This window comes from Haematobia irritans, chromosome 1 (assembly GCF_050003625.1).
Source record: "Haematobia irritans isolate KBUSLIRL chromosome 1, ASM5000362v1, whole genome shotgun sequence".
NCBI classification, from domain to species: Eukaryota; Metazoa; Arthropoda; class Insecta; order Diptera; family Muscidae; genus Haematobia; species Haematobia irritans.
The window spans coordinates 105,394,802-105,409,820 of NC_134397.1; the positions used below are offsets into that span (position 1 = coordinate 105,394,802).

At 36.3% G+C, this 15,019-nt stretch overlaps 1 protein-coding gene and 1 long non-coding RNA gene across 2 annotated transcripts; both read left to right on the forward strand.

Annotated features, from left to right (window-relative positions):
- Nucleotides 1–1,191: 1,191 nt before the first annotated feature.
- On the forward strand, nt 1,192–2,142 carry RpL15 (ribosomal protein L15). The gene is made up of 3 exons (XM_075291306.1): nt 1,192–1,303; nt 1,407–1,725; nt 1,783–2,142. Exons 2-3 carry the CDS (start codon nt 1,417–1,419, stop codon nt 2,086–2,088), a joined length of 615 nt encoding a protein of 204 aa, XP_075147421.1. The 5' UTR covers nt 1,192–1,303; nt 1,407–1,416; the 3' UTR covers nt 2,089–2,142.
- Nucleotides 2,143–5,317: 3,175 nt separating this feature from the next.
- LOC142221557 (uncharacterized) lies at nt 5,318–7,196 on the forward strand. The gene is made up of 2 exons (XR_012718119.1): nt 5,318–5,843; nt 5,913–7,196. It is a non-coding gene; the product is annotated as an uncharacterized LOC142221557 (long non-coding RNA).
- The last annotated feature ends 7,823 nt before the right edge of the window (nt 7,197–15,019 follow it).

The following is a 15,019-nucleotide window of genomic DNA, read 5'->3' on the forward strand; positions in this document are numbered from 1 at the left end:
TTCAATTCAACCGTCCTAATATTTAGCAATTTTCGTTGAATTGCTTCATCAGAGGTGTATGATATATAAGTCAATCACTATGCCCAAAATTCTTATTAGAGCATCACTACTCTCGTCAGCTTTCGCTATTGCACTGACAAATAAAGAATTTTCATTAGAGTCCTAATATTTAGCAATTTTCGTTGAATTGCTTCATCAGAGGTGTATGATATATAAGTCAATCACTATGCCCAAAATTCTTATTAGAGCATCACTACTCTCGTCAGCTTTCGCTATTGCAATGACAAATAAAGAATTTTCATTACCAGCTTACGAAATTGAACGGTACCGAAAATTTCGTTAGCATAAATAGCAATGCATTTTTTATGGGAACGAAATTTTTCGCAAGAGGTCCATACCGGCCTTTGCGAAATTGAACGGTACCGAAAATTTCATTAGTATAAATAGCAATGCATTTCTTATGGGAACGAAATTTTTTGCAGAGGTGCATACCGGATTTTACGAAATTGAACGCTACCGAAAATTTCGTTAGCATAAATAGCAATGCATTTCTTATGGGAACGAAATTTTTCGCAAGAAGTTCATTCCGACCTTTAGGCTAAAGGCCGGTATGCACCTCTAGCGAAAAATTTCATTCCCATAAGAAATGCATTGCTATTTATGCTAACGAAATTTTCGGTAGCGTTCAATTTCGTAAGCTGGTACGCACCTCTAATGAAAATAACAGGGTTGTCAAAAGCATATTTTGGCAGCAAACATTTAATTTATTACAATCATTGTGTGCGTAAAAGTTTTAAAAGGTCTGTAAATAATAAACAATTTATTTGAGGAATATTTCGAACATATATTAACAATTTTTAAAAGCTATTAGCTGGTTTAAAATTTGTGTACACAGCCCTGTTTTTTTTTGTTGTAGACTTAAATAAATTTTTGCTACCGAAAATTTCGCTAGAGGTGCATACCGGCCTTAAATGTTTGCTGCCAAAATATGCTTTTGACAACCCTGTTATTTTCATTAGAGGTGCGTACCAGCTTACGAAATTGAACGCTACCGAAAATTTCGTTAGCATAAATAGCAATGCATTTGTTATGGGAATGAAATTTTTCGCTAGAGGTGCATACCGGCCTTTAATCGCCAAAAAATCATACGTTGTCGTTATGTTACGGCTACGTTACATTTTTAGATGCATTAACCAGGCCTTTAAAGTCATTTTTGTAATTATTCTGGAATTTGGCATCATTTTTATGCATGTGCGACAAACTTCTCCCTGCATCCGTCTTTTGAAAATCAATCTCGTGTAAGGTGGGTGTGTGTGAATTTTTCTGTCGTGGAAGTATTGTTGAAATAAAGACCGATGATGTGACTTGTTATTTTAAAATAACCAAGTATTTTTTAATGTTGCTAGGTCTTTCAAAATGGGTGCTTACCGATATATGCAAGAACTGTATAGGAAAAAGCAAAGTGATGTCATGCGTTATTTGCTTCGCATAAGAGTTTGGCAGTATCGTCAATTGACGAAATTGCATCGTTCTCCTAGGCCAACTCGTCCTGACAAAGCACGTCGTTTAGGGTACCGTGCCAAACAAGGTTTCGTAATATACAGGATTCGCGTTCGCCGTGGTGGCCGTAAGCGCCCTGTACCAAAAGGTTGCACCTATGGCAAGCCCAAGAGCCACGGTGTTAACGAGTTGAAACCATACCGTGGATTGCAGTCAATAGCAGAGGTAGGTATTTTCAGATTTGTCTACTCTTGTTGATTAAAAAAAGGAACAACTTTTCAGGAACGAGTAGGACGGAGATTGGGTGGACTTCGTGTTTTAAATTCTTATTGGGTTGCCCAGGATGCATCTTACAAATATTTTGAAGTGATTTTGGTCGATACTCATCACAATGCTATTCGCCGTGATCCCAAAATTAATTGGATTTGCAAGCATGTCCACAAGCATAGGGAACTCCGCGGTCTGACTTCAGCTGGAAAAAGTTCTCGTGGAATTGGCAAAGGATATCGTTATTCTCAAACTATTGGCGGATCTCGCCGCGCTGCTTGGAAACGCAAGAACCGTTTGAATATGTTAAGAAAACGATAAACTATCGTATGTTTGCAATTAAATAAATGCATTTGAGAATGCAAATGATTAAAATCTCGTATATTTCAACGATTTTATGATGTATTGGTAACAACTATCGGGGAAAATACCTTCACAAAAAACGAAATGATTAAGGACCACCAAAAGAACACTGGCACAAAGATAGCTATCCAGCTTGGTTTAGTTATTCGTGTGTTTCACTTTTCACAGACTTTTCAGCTCTGTACATATATGAGCCATCGCAGCCTTTTCGTGGTTTTCCAGTCCATCGATAAATTTCCTTTGTAATGAATGAGCATAATTGAGTATACACCCAAAAAAAATTGTTACTCATAGCAAAAATGTTTGCTAAAACAGCAGATTTTCTTTGCTGAAAATGGGACAGCAGTAGCATGTAGTTGTTTCAGCAAACATTTGTTAGTTACAATAGCAAACATTTTTACAGCTAAAATAGCAAACAAATGCTGCCGAATTAGCAAACTTGTTTGCTAAAAGTTTTTGACAAACATCGCTGCTGAAATAGAAAACTGCGTTAGTTGATACAGCTAACATTTTTACTGCCGTAACAACCACAAATGTTGTCCCAGCAACAAAATTTTTCGTTTTTAATGATATGTTGAAATGAAACCGTAAATCATTTTATACAATAACTTCTACATTTACTAAATGTGTGAAATAAATTGAATTCCATTGAAGTATTGGAAGTTCAGTTGAAGTGTTGTACAAGATGTATTTACGTTTATTTTTCTTTGGCCTTATACACGCGAATAAAACATAACAACCTGTAATGAAAAGAAGTAACAAAAGCAATTAGTAACTACACTAGTTTACAATACAATTTACATTTGATTAGAGCTTGCTTTTTATGTATTTTCATCAAGCGAATTTTATGAAACCGTTTTTGAGATATACTTATATTTTTTGTCCTTTTTTCATTAGAAAAATCCTTTCTCGAGCTAAAAATGTACGATTATATTGAACAAATGTGGATCTGTGATAAGTGGTTCTATAGGGCTTTGCCCAAATAAATTTGACAAACATTATTTTCCTCTGTTGGTTAAGCTACACTTGTAGTTTAGTCAATGCATGGTTTTAAGCTGAAATCAAAAACAACAACGGTTCAAAATATATGTACAAAAGGGCACATTTTCAAAAAATATGCTTATAACTTTGTCATTTTTCTTCTAATCTTATTCTTACGTTAAAGTAAAACATTATTAAAAAGGTGCTCAATTTTTATCTATATATTTAGAACCACTTAACTTACAACAGATTCAACGTATAAGCGGACTAGCTTGAGATATGATTCTCGCGTCTAGTAAAAAACTAAAAATGTAAGTATATCTCAAAACGTGTTGCATATAAAAATCTATATTCGAATCCAGGAGATGAAAATACATAAAAAAATCACCTCACGTCAAATATACATGAACAAATTTATTTTGTAAACTATTTTTTTATAGGTGTTGTATTGAACGACGTCATCAAAGTTCAAATAAGTACTTTTAGCAAAAATTAAAATGGTTAAAACTAAAAGCATACAGTATTCTCTTAAGGTCGTATTTAGTAAAATAGCAAGGTTGTAATGTTATCCTGGATTTAATACTCACATTTAACTTTGTGAACTTTGCCAATTGTGAAATATTCGGGTACAGTTTAGGTTAGCTATAGTGGCAGCCCGTTATTTCAGGCCCACTTTGACTATTCAGTCCCTTATGATACAGCAGTGTTGAACTTCTCTCTTGTCACTGAGTGCCACCCGATTCCATGCAGGAAGCTCAAAGACAAGGAATCTTCTTTTAATAGCTGAGCCTGAACACCATTTCCCATAGCGAATAAAACTTTAGAATAGGTTTGAAACACTCAGAAATGTCACCAACATTCCAGAGGGAGTAATCCACCTATCCACGGTTCTCTTATCAATAAGTGCTGCTCGATTCCATGTTAAGCTCAATGACAAGGGACCTCCTTTTAAAGCCGAGTCCAAACGGTGTTCCACATTGCAGTGAAACCACTTAGAGAAGCTTTGAAACCCTCAGAAATGTCACCAGCATTACTCAGGTGGGATAATCTATCGCTGAAAAACTTTTTGGTGTTCGGTCGAATCAGAAATCGAACCCACGACCTTGTGTATGCAAGGCGGACATGCTAACCATTGTACTAATTATCCAATTGCAATAATTATCCAATAAAAACTAGCAAAAGAGTTAATGTGCATTTTACTCTCTTTGCTTAAAATTGCTGAAAAGTACGCGAATGCAATCTAGTAACTGGAGAAAAGTGAAAATCGTGAAAAATTAGGGGCTAAACTCGAACCCACCTTAAAATGTAAATTACTTAAAATTGTTGCTTGTTCACAAATGTTATTGCATAATCAAAAAAAAAAAAAAAAAAATACTAATTGTTTTTAACGTTTGAAGTTTTATAATGTGTACCATTTTACTATTGTCCATTTGACTGGAGAGACTTTATAATTTTATTCGGATCAGCAGAAAATTTCAGCAAACTACTGACTTTTCTGCAGTATGTCTGTTGTTCCAAAATAACAGATTGTTTGTTGTTTTAGCAAAAAATCTGCTAAAACAGCAGCATTTTGTTTGCTGAAAAACAGCAGACAGCGTTTGCTATTAACAACAGACTTTTCTATGAGTATAGGGACTATTTTAGAGTTTCGGTAGAGGTAAGTATTCGAATAACGTTTCGTTGGTATTTTATTAGTCTTTCCTACGAATAATGTTTCTTTCAAATATCTCCAAATCTGTGGCAATGGATGGTGAAATTGAAAACTAGATTGGGAATGAATACAGGAGGCCAGATCCTATAGCCACTTTGTAAATGAGTAGTTTGGTTTGTTGTCGTAGAAAGCGGTTGTTTAGGAGGGTGTGAAATGATCCACAGATGTTCTTAGCTTTTTTCAACAAGTCTCTGGCATGGCCGTTGAATTTGAGAAGATTGTCAAATTTAACACGTACTGGTTTTTGGCAATTGTACTGGTTTTTGGCAAATGTACTGATAACAGTACAAAAATGTACTGTTTTTTTTTTAACTGCTTTTTCAGCATTAAATTTACAGCCTGTTTCTGTATGTCGAACGAGCTCTATCGATCGACTGAAATGCATAGAAACAGCCGATTTTTAGCTATAAATTCAGCTGTTTGTTTACATTTCTGTCGATCGATAGAGCTCGTTCGACATACAGAAACAGGCTATTAGAACAATTTTTGGGAAAAGGAACGTACAGTTTTAATTCCTTCGCCTTCGTACGTTTTTGATTATGCTTATATATGTATTTAGGTCTCATTGTGAAGTAAAAGCGGCCAACATTGGTATCGGCCCTAATGCGCTTTACCGACTGTTACTTATTCCGGACGACAGTGCTCGTGTCGAACATATCCCATATATTGTGCACATTATAAGTTAAGTCCGAAGGCATAATCGATACTGCTGCATGTTTATGGGATCGATAACAAATTTACCGATAATTTAGTCATCGCCGACAAGTCGTATCGATTCGACACACTGTAAGATTCTTTACAAACACCGACATTCCGTCCGGAATAACTGATAGTCTGTAAAGCGCATAAATCGAAGTCAGCTGATACTTTTCGTCATTCGTTTTCCATTTCTATTGATCGCTTACACCAGAGTTTGTCGTGGCAAATTTTTCATAAAATCAGCTTTAATACGAGAAAACATTTAATCGTGTGTATAACAAAATGTTTCTGGCTTTTAAATGGTCTAATTATTTTGTTTAAGGTATGTATATAAATATTTCATTTTGACAAAAATAAAAGTTGTTTCTTTCTTTTTGATATGAATGTTGAGTTACCTTCTGGCGACTGTCTCTCTACAAGCTCTGGTGAAAGTTTTTGTGAGGCTTTAGGAAAGAGAAAACTGAGGAAAAGAAGAAACAACAAGTTCAAAGAAATCTGGAGAACTCAGTTTAATTGGATTGCTAGGATAAATGACGCCAATATGGCAAAATGTACGACGTGTGGCTACAAATTCTCAATTGCGAATGGAGGCTTAACAGATATCAAACAACACATGAAATCGGCAAGGCATAAAAAGAATATTGAGAGCAGTCATTTGTTATCAGTTAGCAACTTATTAAAGCCGACTTCCAGTGACCCAATCAAAACATCTGCTGTGGTACACACAAAAATTTATCACCAAATTTTTTTTCAATTATACACTTAATTGAATTTGGAAACGGATTCAATTAATATGTTAATTGAATCAATTAATTATTTAATCCAATCCGAATAAAACCCAATTAAAAAAATGATTGATATTTGTTACGTTTCCAATTAAAATATTAATTGATTTATGGCCATTTTCATGTAGCTCCGTTAGGCTTTAACTCCCAGTTAACAGAAAGTAAATTGCAAATATCTTCTCTCCGGTTAACAATAACTGAAAATTTTTCGGCAGTTAAGTTCCTAACTGGCATATGGAATATATAGGCAACATGGCAGCTATGTCCATAATACGGTTTAAAAGTTCGTTAGTTAACGGAGCACTAACGGAGCTTCATGAAAATGGGGGTTAATCAATTTGTTAATCAATTCAGAAATAATTTTCAATTACAAACGTGATTGAAATTTTTTTTTAATTATTTAATTGAATGAATCAAACAGTAGATTGATTTTTGTCGCGAAATTAAAAATCAATCACGTTTTTAATTTATTCAATCACACAATTAATTGATTCCGTGACAAAAATCAATTAAATTTTTAATTGCAAATCGTGTCGGTTTTCAATCAAAATGGGTGATTGATACTATCATTTACGTGATTGAAGACATTTCAATTAAAAAAGTGATTGAATCCGCGATTTTTGTGAATGAAATCAAAATTTTTTGTGTGTAGAAGCTGCCTTTGCCTTTCACATTGTGATGCATAGTCACAGTTACCAACCCGCAGATTGCACAGGTAAACTGGTTAAGCAAATATTTGCGGATTCAAAAGTGGTCTCCGACTTCATTTGTGGAAAAATAAAACTGGCTAAAATCGTTCGCAATATTTATTTAATGTTTATTGTTGAAATGTTTTTATGTGTTTTTGTGTTTTTATTGCTAAAATAAAAGTGTACTGTTTTTTTCTTGAATGTACTGGTTTTGTCAATTTGAAATCAGGCAAGCCTACCTACAAGGGATAATCAAAGGTTTTTACTTTGTGGAACTACATTTCTATGACATTTGCCTGAAGCATTCCTGATACATATTGCCTCTGATTTTGCAGGTATTCTCTAACGCTTTAGTCGGAAAGATTGAAGATCAATAAGTTTGTATAGTATGCCCATGTGGCATGCAGAATCAAAAGCCTTTTCTATGTCCAATGATTTGGCTACAGCTGAGCACTTTTTCGTGAGGCTGTCTGTTATGCGCTTTACAGACTATCAGTTATTCCGGACGACAGAGCTCGTGTCGAACATATCCCAAATATATATATATATATATATATATATATATATATATATATATATATATATATATATATATATATATATATATATATATATATATATATATATATATATATATATATATATATATATATATATATATATATATGTGTATATAGCATGTTTTGGGGATAGCAAAATTTCCTTATATTTCCGCGCTCGATCGATTAATTGATTTTAGCTCCATTTATTGTAAGGAGCGGTATATATTTCGATTATTATGCGTTGCGTATTTTTCAAGGACACTACAATTTTTTCGTATTGTTACGAATGTGATATTTCTAGATTTAAGTTTATTTAAATTAGTTTACGTTAATTTAAATTTCAAATTGTAACGATAAAATTACGTCATAACTTGTTAGAGTCATTTCTTTATTTTCTAGTACTTTCTTAAACATCTTTTGTGTTTCCAATCGTTCATTGTAAAAGTAACGCCTTTTGTTTTATGCCTGCACGACATCTACCTAATCTAGTAGAATGCACTAGATTATTAGCATAAGCCTAAAAGTATGTGTGCCATATCACCTGTAAAAATAACGCCGATAGAATATTCCAGATGGCTGTAGGCAATGAAGATAACCAGTTGAATATGTGGTGTTAGATAAATTGTAACAAGATAGTTCTAGATGGTTGTAGGCCAGACTATCCAGAATTTTCGAAATCATCAAATCACGGTATATAAGCCCCTGGCGGAGGGTGCAGTCAAGTCAGTCGTAAGCTAAAGTTTATACAGTACACATCGTAGAGCAAATAAGTGAAGCCATCAGTTAAACTAATAAATTGTAGATTGTCGTTATTTGAAAAGGACTGTGTTTTAATTATCGGGTTATTAAACACGCCTCAATATAAAAACGTAACAATTGGTGTCGGAAGTGAAATAACGGGAAAAAAATCTACAATGAAGTTTAATCAGCTTCGAGTGGAAGACTTGAAGAAGGAATTGAGCAAAATGGAGCAGCCGACTACAGGAAACAAGGCCCAATTACAAAAGCGACTACTGGAAGAGTTCGAGCGGCGCAGTATTGATATCGAAACACATGAGTTCGATTATAAGGAAGATCTTGACGAATCAGTAGTAGCCAGCTCCTTGGAAACTCCATCTGTAGCTTCTAATGTTGTTGATTACACATCGATGGTCAATATTTTGAGCAAAATGATGGAAGAAAATTCTCTAAAAATGCAAGAGAATTCTAGAAAAATGATGGAAGAAAATTTTTGTGTGTAGAAGCTGCCTTTGCCTTTCACATTGTGATGCATAGTCACAGTTACCAACCCGCAGATTGCACAGGTAAACTGGTTAAGCAAATATTTGCGGATTCAAAAGTGGTCTCCGACTTCATTTGTGGAAAAATAAAACTGGCTAAAATCGTTCGCAATATTTATTTAATGTTTATTGTTGAAATGTTTTTATGTGTTTTTGTGTTTTTATTGCTAAAATAAAAGTGTACTGTTTTTTTCTTGAATGTACTGGTTTTGTCAATTTGAAATCAGGCAAGCCTACCTACAAGGGATAATCAAAGGTTTTTACTTTGTGGAACTACATTTCTATGACATTTGCCTGAAGCATTCCTGATACATATTGCCTCTGATTTTGCAGGTATTCTCTAACGCTTTAGTCGGAAAGATTGAAGATCAATAAGTTTGTATAGTATGCCCATGTGGCATGCAGAATCAAAAGCCTTTTCTATGTCCAATGATTTGGCTACAGCTGAGCACTTTTTCGTGAGGCTGTCTGTTATGCGCTTTACAGACTATCAGTTATTCCGGACGACAGAGCTCGTGTCGAACATATCCCAAATATATATATATAGGGTGATTCTTTTGAGGTTAGGATTTTCATGCATTAGTATTTGACAGATCACGTGGGATTTCAGACATGGTGTCAAAGAGAAAGATGCTCATTATGCTTTGACATTTCATCGTGAATAGACTTACTAACGAGCAACGCTTGCAAATCATTGAATTTTATTACCAAAATCAGTGTTCGGTTCGAAATGTGTTTATCGACAAATTTTGTTCAGCGATGAGGCTCATTTCTGGTTGAATGGCTACGTAAATAAGCAAAATTGCCGCATTTGGAGTGAAGAGCAACCAGAAGCCGTTCAAGAACTGCCCATGCATCCCGAAAAATGCACTGTTTGGTGTGGTTTGTACGCTGGTGGAATCATTGGACCGTATTTTTTCAAAGATGCTGTTGGACGCAACGTTACGGTGAATGGCGATCGCTATCGTTCGATGCTAACAAACTTTTTGTTGCCAAAAATGGAAGAACTGAACTTGGTTGACATGTGGTTTCAACAAGATCGCGCTACATGCCACACAGCTCGCGATTCTATGGCCATTTTGAGGGAAAACTTCGGAGAACAATTCATCTCAAGAAATGGACCGGTATATATATATATATATATATATATATATATATATATATATATATATATATATATATATATATATATATATATATATATATATATATATATATATATATATATATATATATATATATATATATATATATATATATATATATATATATATATATATATATATATATATATATATATATATATATATATATATATATATAAAGGGTAATTCTTTTGAGGTTAGGATTTTCATGCATTAGTATTTGACAGATCACGTGGGATTTCAGACATGGTGTCAAAGAGAAAGATGCTCAGTATGCTTTGACATTTCATCGTGAATAGACTTACTAACGAGCAACGCTTGCAAATCATTGAATTTTATTACCAAAATCAGTGTTCGGTTCGAAATGTGTTTATCGACAAATTTTGTTCAGCGATGAGGCTCATTTCTGGTTGAATGGCTACGTAAATAAGCAAAATTGCCGCATTTGGAGTGAAGAGCAACCAGAAGCCGTTCAAGAACTGCCCATGCATCCCGAAAAATGCACTGTTTGGTGTGGTTTGTACGCTGGTGGAATCATTGGACCGTATTTTTTCAAAGATGCTGTTGGACGCAACGTTACGGTGAATGGCGATCGCTATCGTTATGCTAACAAACTTTTTGTTGCCAAAAATGGAAGAACTGAACTTGGTTGACATGTGGTTTCAACAAGATGGCGCTACATGCCTCACAGCTCGCGATTCTATGGCCATTTTGAGGGAAAACTTCGGAGAACAATTCATCTCAAGAAATGGACCGGTAAGTTGGCCACCAAGATCATGCGATTTGACGCCTTTAGACTATTTTTTGTGGGGCTACGTCAAGTCTAAAGTCTACAGAAATAAGCCAGCAACTATTCCAGCTTTGGAAGACAACATTTCCGAAGAAATTCGGGCTATTCCGGCCGAAATGCTCGAAAAAGTTGCCCAAAATTGGACTTTCCGAATGGACCACCTAAGACGCAGCCGCGGTCAACATTTAAATGAAATTATCTTCAAAAAGTAAATGTCATGGACCAATCTAACGTTTCAAATAAAGAACCGATGAGATTTTGCAAATTTTATGCGTTTTTTTTTTTTTTAAAAGTTATCAAGCTCTTAACAAATCACCCTTTACTTTCTTAAACATCTTTTGTGTTTCCAATCGTTCATTGTAAAAGTAACGCCTTTTGTTTTATGCCTGCACGACATCTACCTAATCTAGTAGAATGCACTAGATTATAAGCATAAGCCTAAAAGTATGTGTGCCATATCACCTGTAAAAATAACGCCGATAGAATATTCCAGATGGCTGTAGGCAATGAAGATAACCAGTTGAATATGTGGTGTTAGATAAATTAAAACAAGATAGTTCTAGATGGTTGTAGGCCAGACTATCCAGAATTTTCGAAATCATCAAATCACGGTATATAAGCCCCTGGCGGAGGGTGCAGTCAAGTCAGTCGTAAGCTAAAGTTTATACAGTACACATCGTAGAGCAAATAAGTGAAGCCATCAGTTAAACTAATAAATTGTAGATTGTCGTTATTTGAAAAGGACTGTGTTTTAATTATCGGGTTATTAAACACGCCTCAATATAAAAACGTAACAATTGGTGTCGGAAGTGAAATAACGGGGAAAAAAAATCTACAATGAAGTTTAATCAGCTTCGAGTGGAAGACTTGAAGAAGGAATTGAGCAAAATGGAGCAGCCGACTACAGGAAACAAGGCCCAATTACAAAAGCGACTACTGGAAGAGTTCGAGCGGCGCAGTATTGATATCGAAACACATGAGTTCGATTATAAGGAAGATCTTGACGAATCAGTAGTAGCCAGCGCCTTGGAAACTCCATCTGTAGCTTCTAATGTTGTTGATTACACATCGATGGTCAATATTTTGAGCAAAATGATGGAAGAAAATTCTCTAAAAATGCAAGAGAATTCTAGAAAATTGGAAGAAAAATTCGACGAAAATTCAAAAAAGATGGACGAAAATTCTAGAATTCTAAATGAGAATCTTCAACAAATTGCTGAAGGCATGGAAAAACGTGTGGACCATAACGAAAGCCAAATTGGGGAGCTGGATAAGAAGAATATTTCTGTGGATGAGAAAATTATGGTTCATGATGAGAAGTTTCTACACATTGAAAGAAAAATGTCAGAGCTGGAAATTAAAGGTGGACCAGTGCGCGTTATCGAGGGCTCGAAAACCAAACCTCCTGTTTTCGATGGCTCAACTTCATTTGATGTATTCAAATTCCAATTTGAAATGGTTGCTTCTAGAAATTTATGGAACGACAATGACAAAGCAATTGAACTTCTATTGGCATTAAAGGGCAACGCCGCTGATGTGATACTAAGCATTCCCGCTGCCTCTAGAAATAATTATAATGACGTAATAGCGGCACTTCAACGTAAGTACGGCGGAGAACATAAGCAAGACATCTTCAGAATGGAATTAAGAGGAAGAGTCCAGAAGTCAAATGAGACTCTACAAGACTTTGCAACAGAGGTTGAGCGGTTGGTGCTTTTGACATATCCAGGAGAAAGTCATCCACTTGTGGACCGCATCAAGATCGAGACCTTTGTGAATGGAATTAGAGACCCTGATATAAAATGCGCGACATATGCGTCACAAAAGGCTACATTCGCAGAAACAGTAACATTTGCACTTGCACAAGAAACTGCGAGATTGTTGGCACGACCTCAAATTCACAAGGTACGCAGAGTGGAGACCGAGCAAGATGAATCAAATTCCGTGATTGACTCAGTGAAAGAAGCAGTTAAGCAGGCAATGCAAGAAATGAAGCAGGAGACAACTAAATCCAGAATAAAGTGCTATAACTGTGATAAGCCTGGACATGTTGCTCGTGAATGTAAAGCACGTCGTAAGCGATCAAGATCGAAATCGCCTTCACCGCCAAACAATAGCCATATGTGGGTGAACCCACAGTCCAGTGATTCACATTTAAACTAAATCGAGCTAGTTCAGCGGGGCAAGAGCTGGCTCCCACATGTGATGGCCCCACAATCTCTATAGCAATAGTTCAACAGAAAAATAACAATTTGACTATTGCGGGTGGTATTAATGGATACAAGCGAACTTTGACGTTGGATACTGGTGCATCGAAATCTATTATTAGATCCGATTTAGTAAGAGGAAAAGTTACACCACTAATTGGAGTCAAACTACGCACGGCTACAGGTGAACCCGCAACTGTATATGGAAAGGTTCCTGTAAAGTTAACCATTGCAAACAAATCCGTTAATTATGAATTCATTGTGGCCGATATAGTGGACGAAATTATAATTGGAGCGGATTTTATGATTGCTTTTGGTCTCAACTTGGATTTGAAGCGTCGTGTAATGACCTGGTGCGATATCGAAATACCGGTAAACGTGGGCTACAGTGAGAATACGCCTGTCAGATATTTGACAATGAGCCAGCCAGAGTCAATACCACCAAATGCCGAAACAATTATATGGGTTTCTATGAATGGAGATTGTGAAGTCGGCAAATTGTGGGTTGTTGAACCAGCAGAAAATAAAAACACCAACATCTTGATAGCAAATGCCCTGGTAACAACAAATGAAGAGGGACTTATACCAGTTCGAGTTTTGAATTTATCTGACCATCAAGAGCAAATTGGAAAATTTTCGGACATTGGCAAATGTACTCCTGCCGAAGCAATAGTCAACTTGGAAAGCAAATCTCCAAAGAAGCATAATGAAGTGATGAAACATCTGGAAGGTTATGTCGAAACTTGGACACGTCATCTATCACCGTCCGAGAAAAATAAAGCCAAGAAATTGTTATGGAAAAATGCCTCCGCCTTTGCCATTGAGAAGAAAAATCAAGGGAGAACATCTGTAGTGAAGCATGAAATAAATACCACAGAAGAAAGACCCATAAAACAGGCACCACGAAGTGTCCCTCTAGCAAAACGAGATGAGGTTCAAAAGCTCGTTAAGGAAATGGCGGAAAGTGGTGTGATTGAACCATCATCAAGTCCTTGGTGCTCGCCAGTTGTGCTGGTCAAAAAGAAAGATGGAAGTACCCGATTTTGCGTGGACTACAGAAAATTGAATGATGTTACCAAAAAGGACAGTTATCCGCTTCCACGCATTGATGACACGTTGGACACACTAGCCGGAACAACATGGTTTTCCACGCTTGATTTGCAGAGTGGATATTGGCAAGTAGAGATCGCCGAGAAAGACAAAGAAAAGACAGCTTTTGGCGTTAATGGCGGTCTTTGGCAATTCAATGTAATGCCATTCGGGCTCTGCAATGCTCCGGCTACGTTCGAGCGATTGATGGAGCGGGTGCTAAAGGGGTTGCATTGGAAGTCCTGCTTGATATACCTCGACGATATCATAGTGACGGGCAAAACATTTGACGAGCACCTTAAGAACTTGAAAGACGTTATCCAGCAATTGTCAGCCGCTGGCTTACGACTTAACGCCAAGAAGTGCTCGCTTTTCCAGCGAGAAGTTAAGTACCTGGGTCATCATGTTACAGCAGAGGGCATATCCACCGATGAAGACAAAATTCAAGCAGTAAAAGATTGGCCACGTCCACGGAATCTCCACGAGTTGCGCAGCTTCCTTGGTTTATACACATACTACAGGCGTTTCGTACCAAACTTCGCCAGCATCGCCGCAAGCCTCCATAAATTAACGCAAAAAGGTACGAAGTTCCAGTGGAGTGAAGAACAGGAACAGTCATTTCATCATCTAAAAGAACTTTTATGTTCAACTCCTGTTCTGGCGTATCCAATTCCTGGCGAAAAATTTGTTTTGGATACAGATGCTAGTGCGTACGGAATTGGTGGTGTACTATCTCAACAGATTGAAGGTAAAGAAAAGGTCATCGGATATTTTAGCCGAACGTTATCCAAGCCCGAGAAGAACTATTGCGTAACAAGAAGAGAGCTGCTTGCTGTCATAGAAAGCGTGAAGCATTACCACAAATACTTGTATGGACAGAATTTCTTGCTAAGAACTGACCATTCAGCTCTACGATGGTTGATTCAATTCAAGAATCCGGAAGCTCAGCTGGCACGTTGGATAGAAAGACT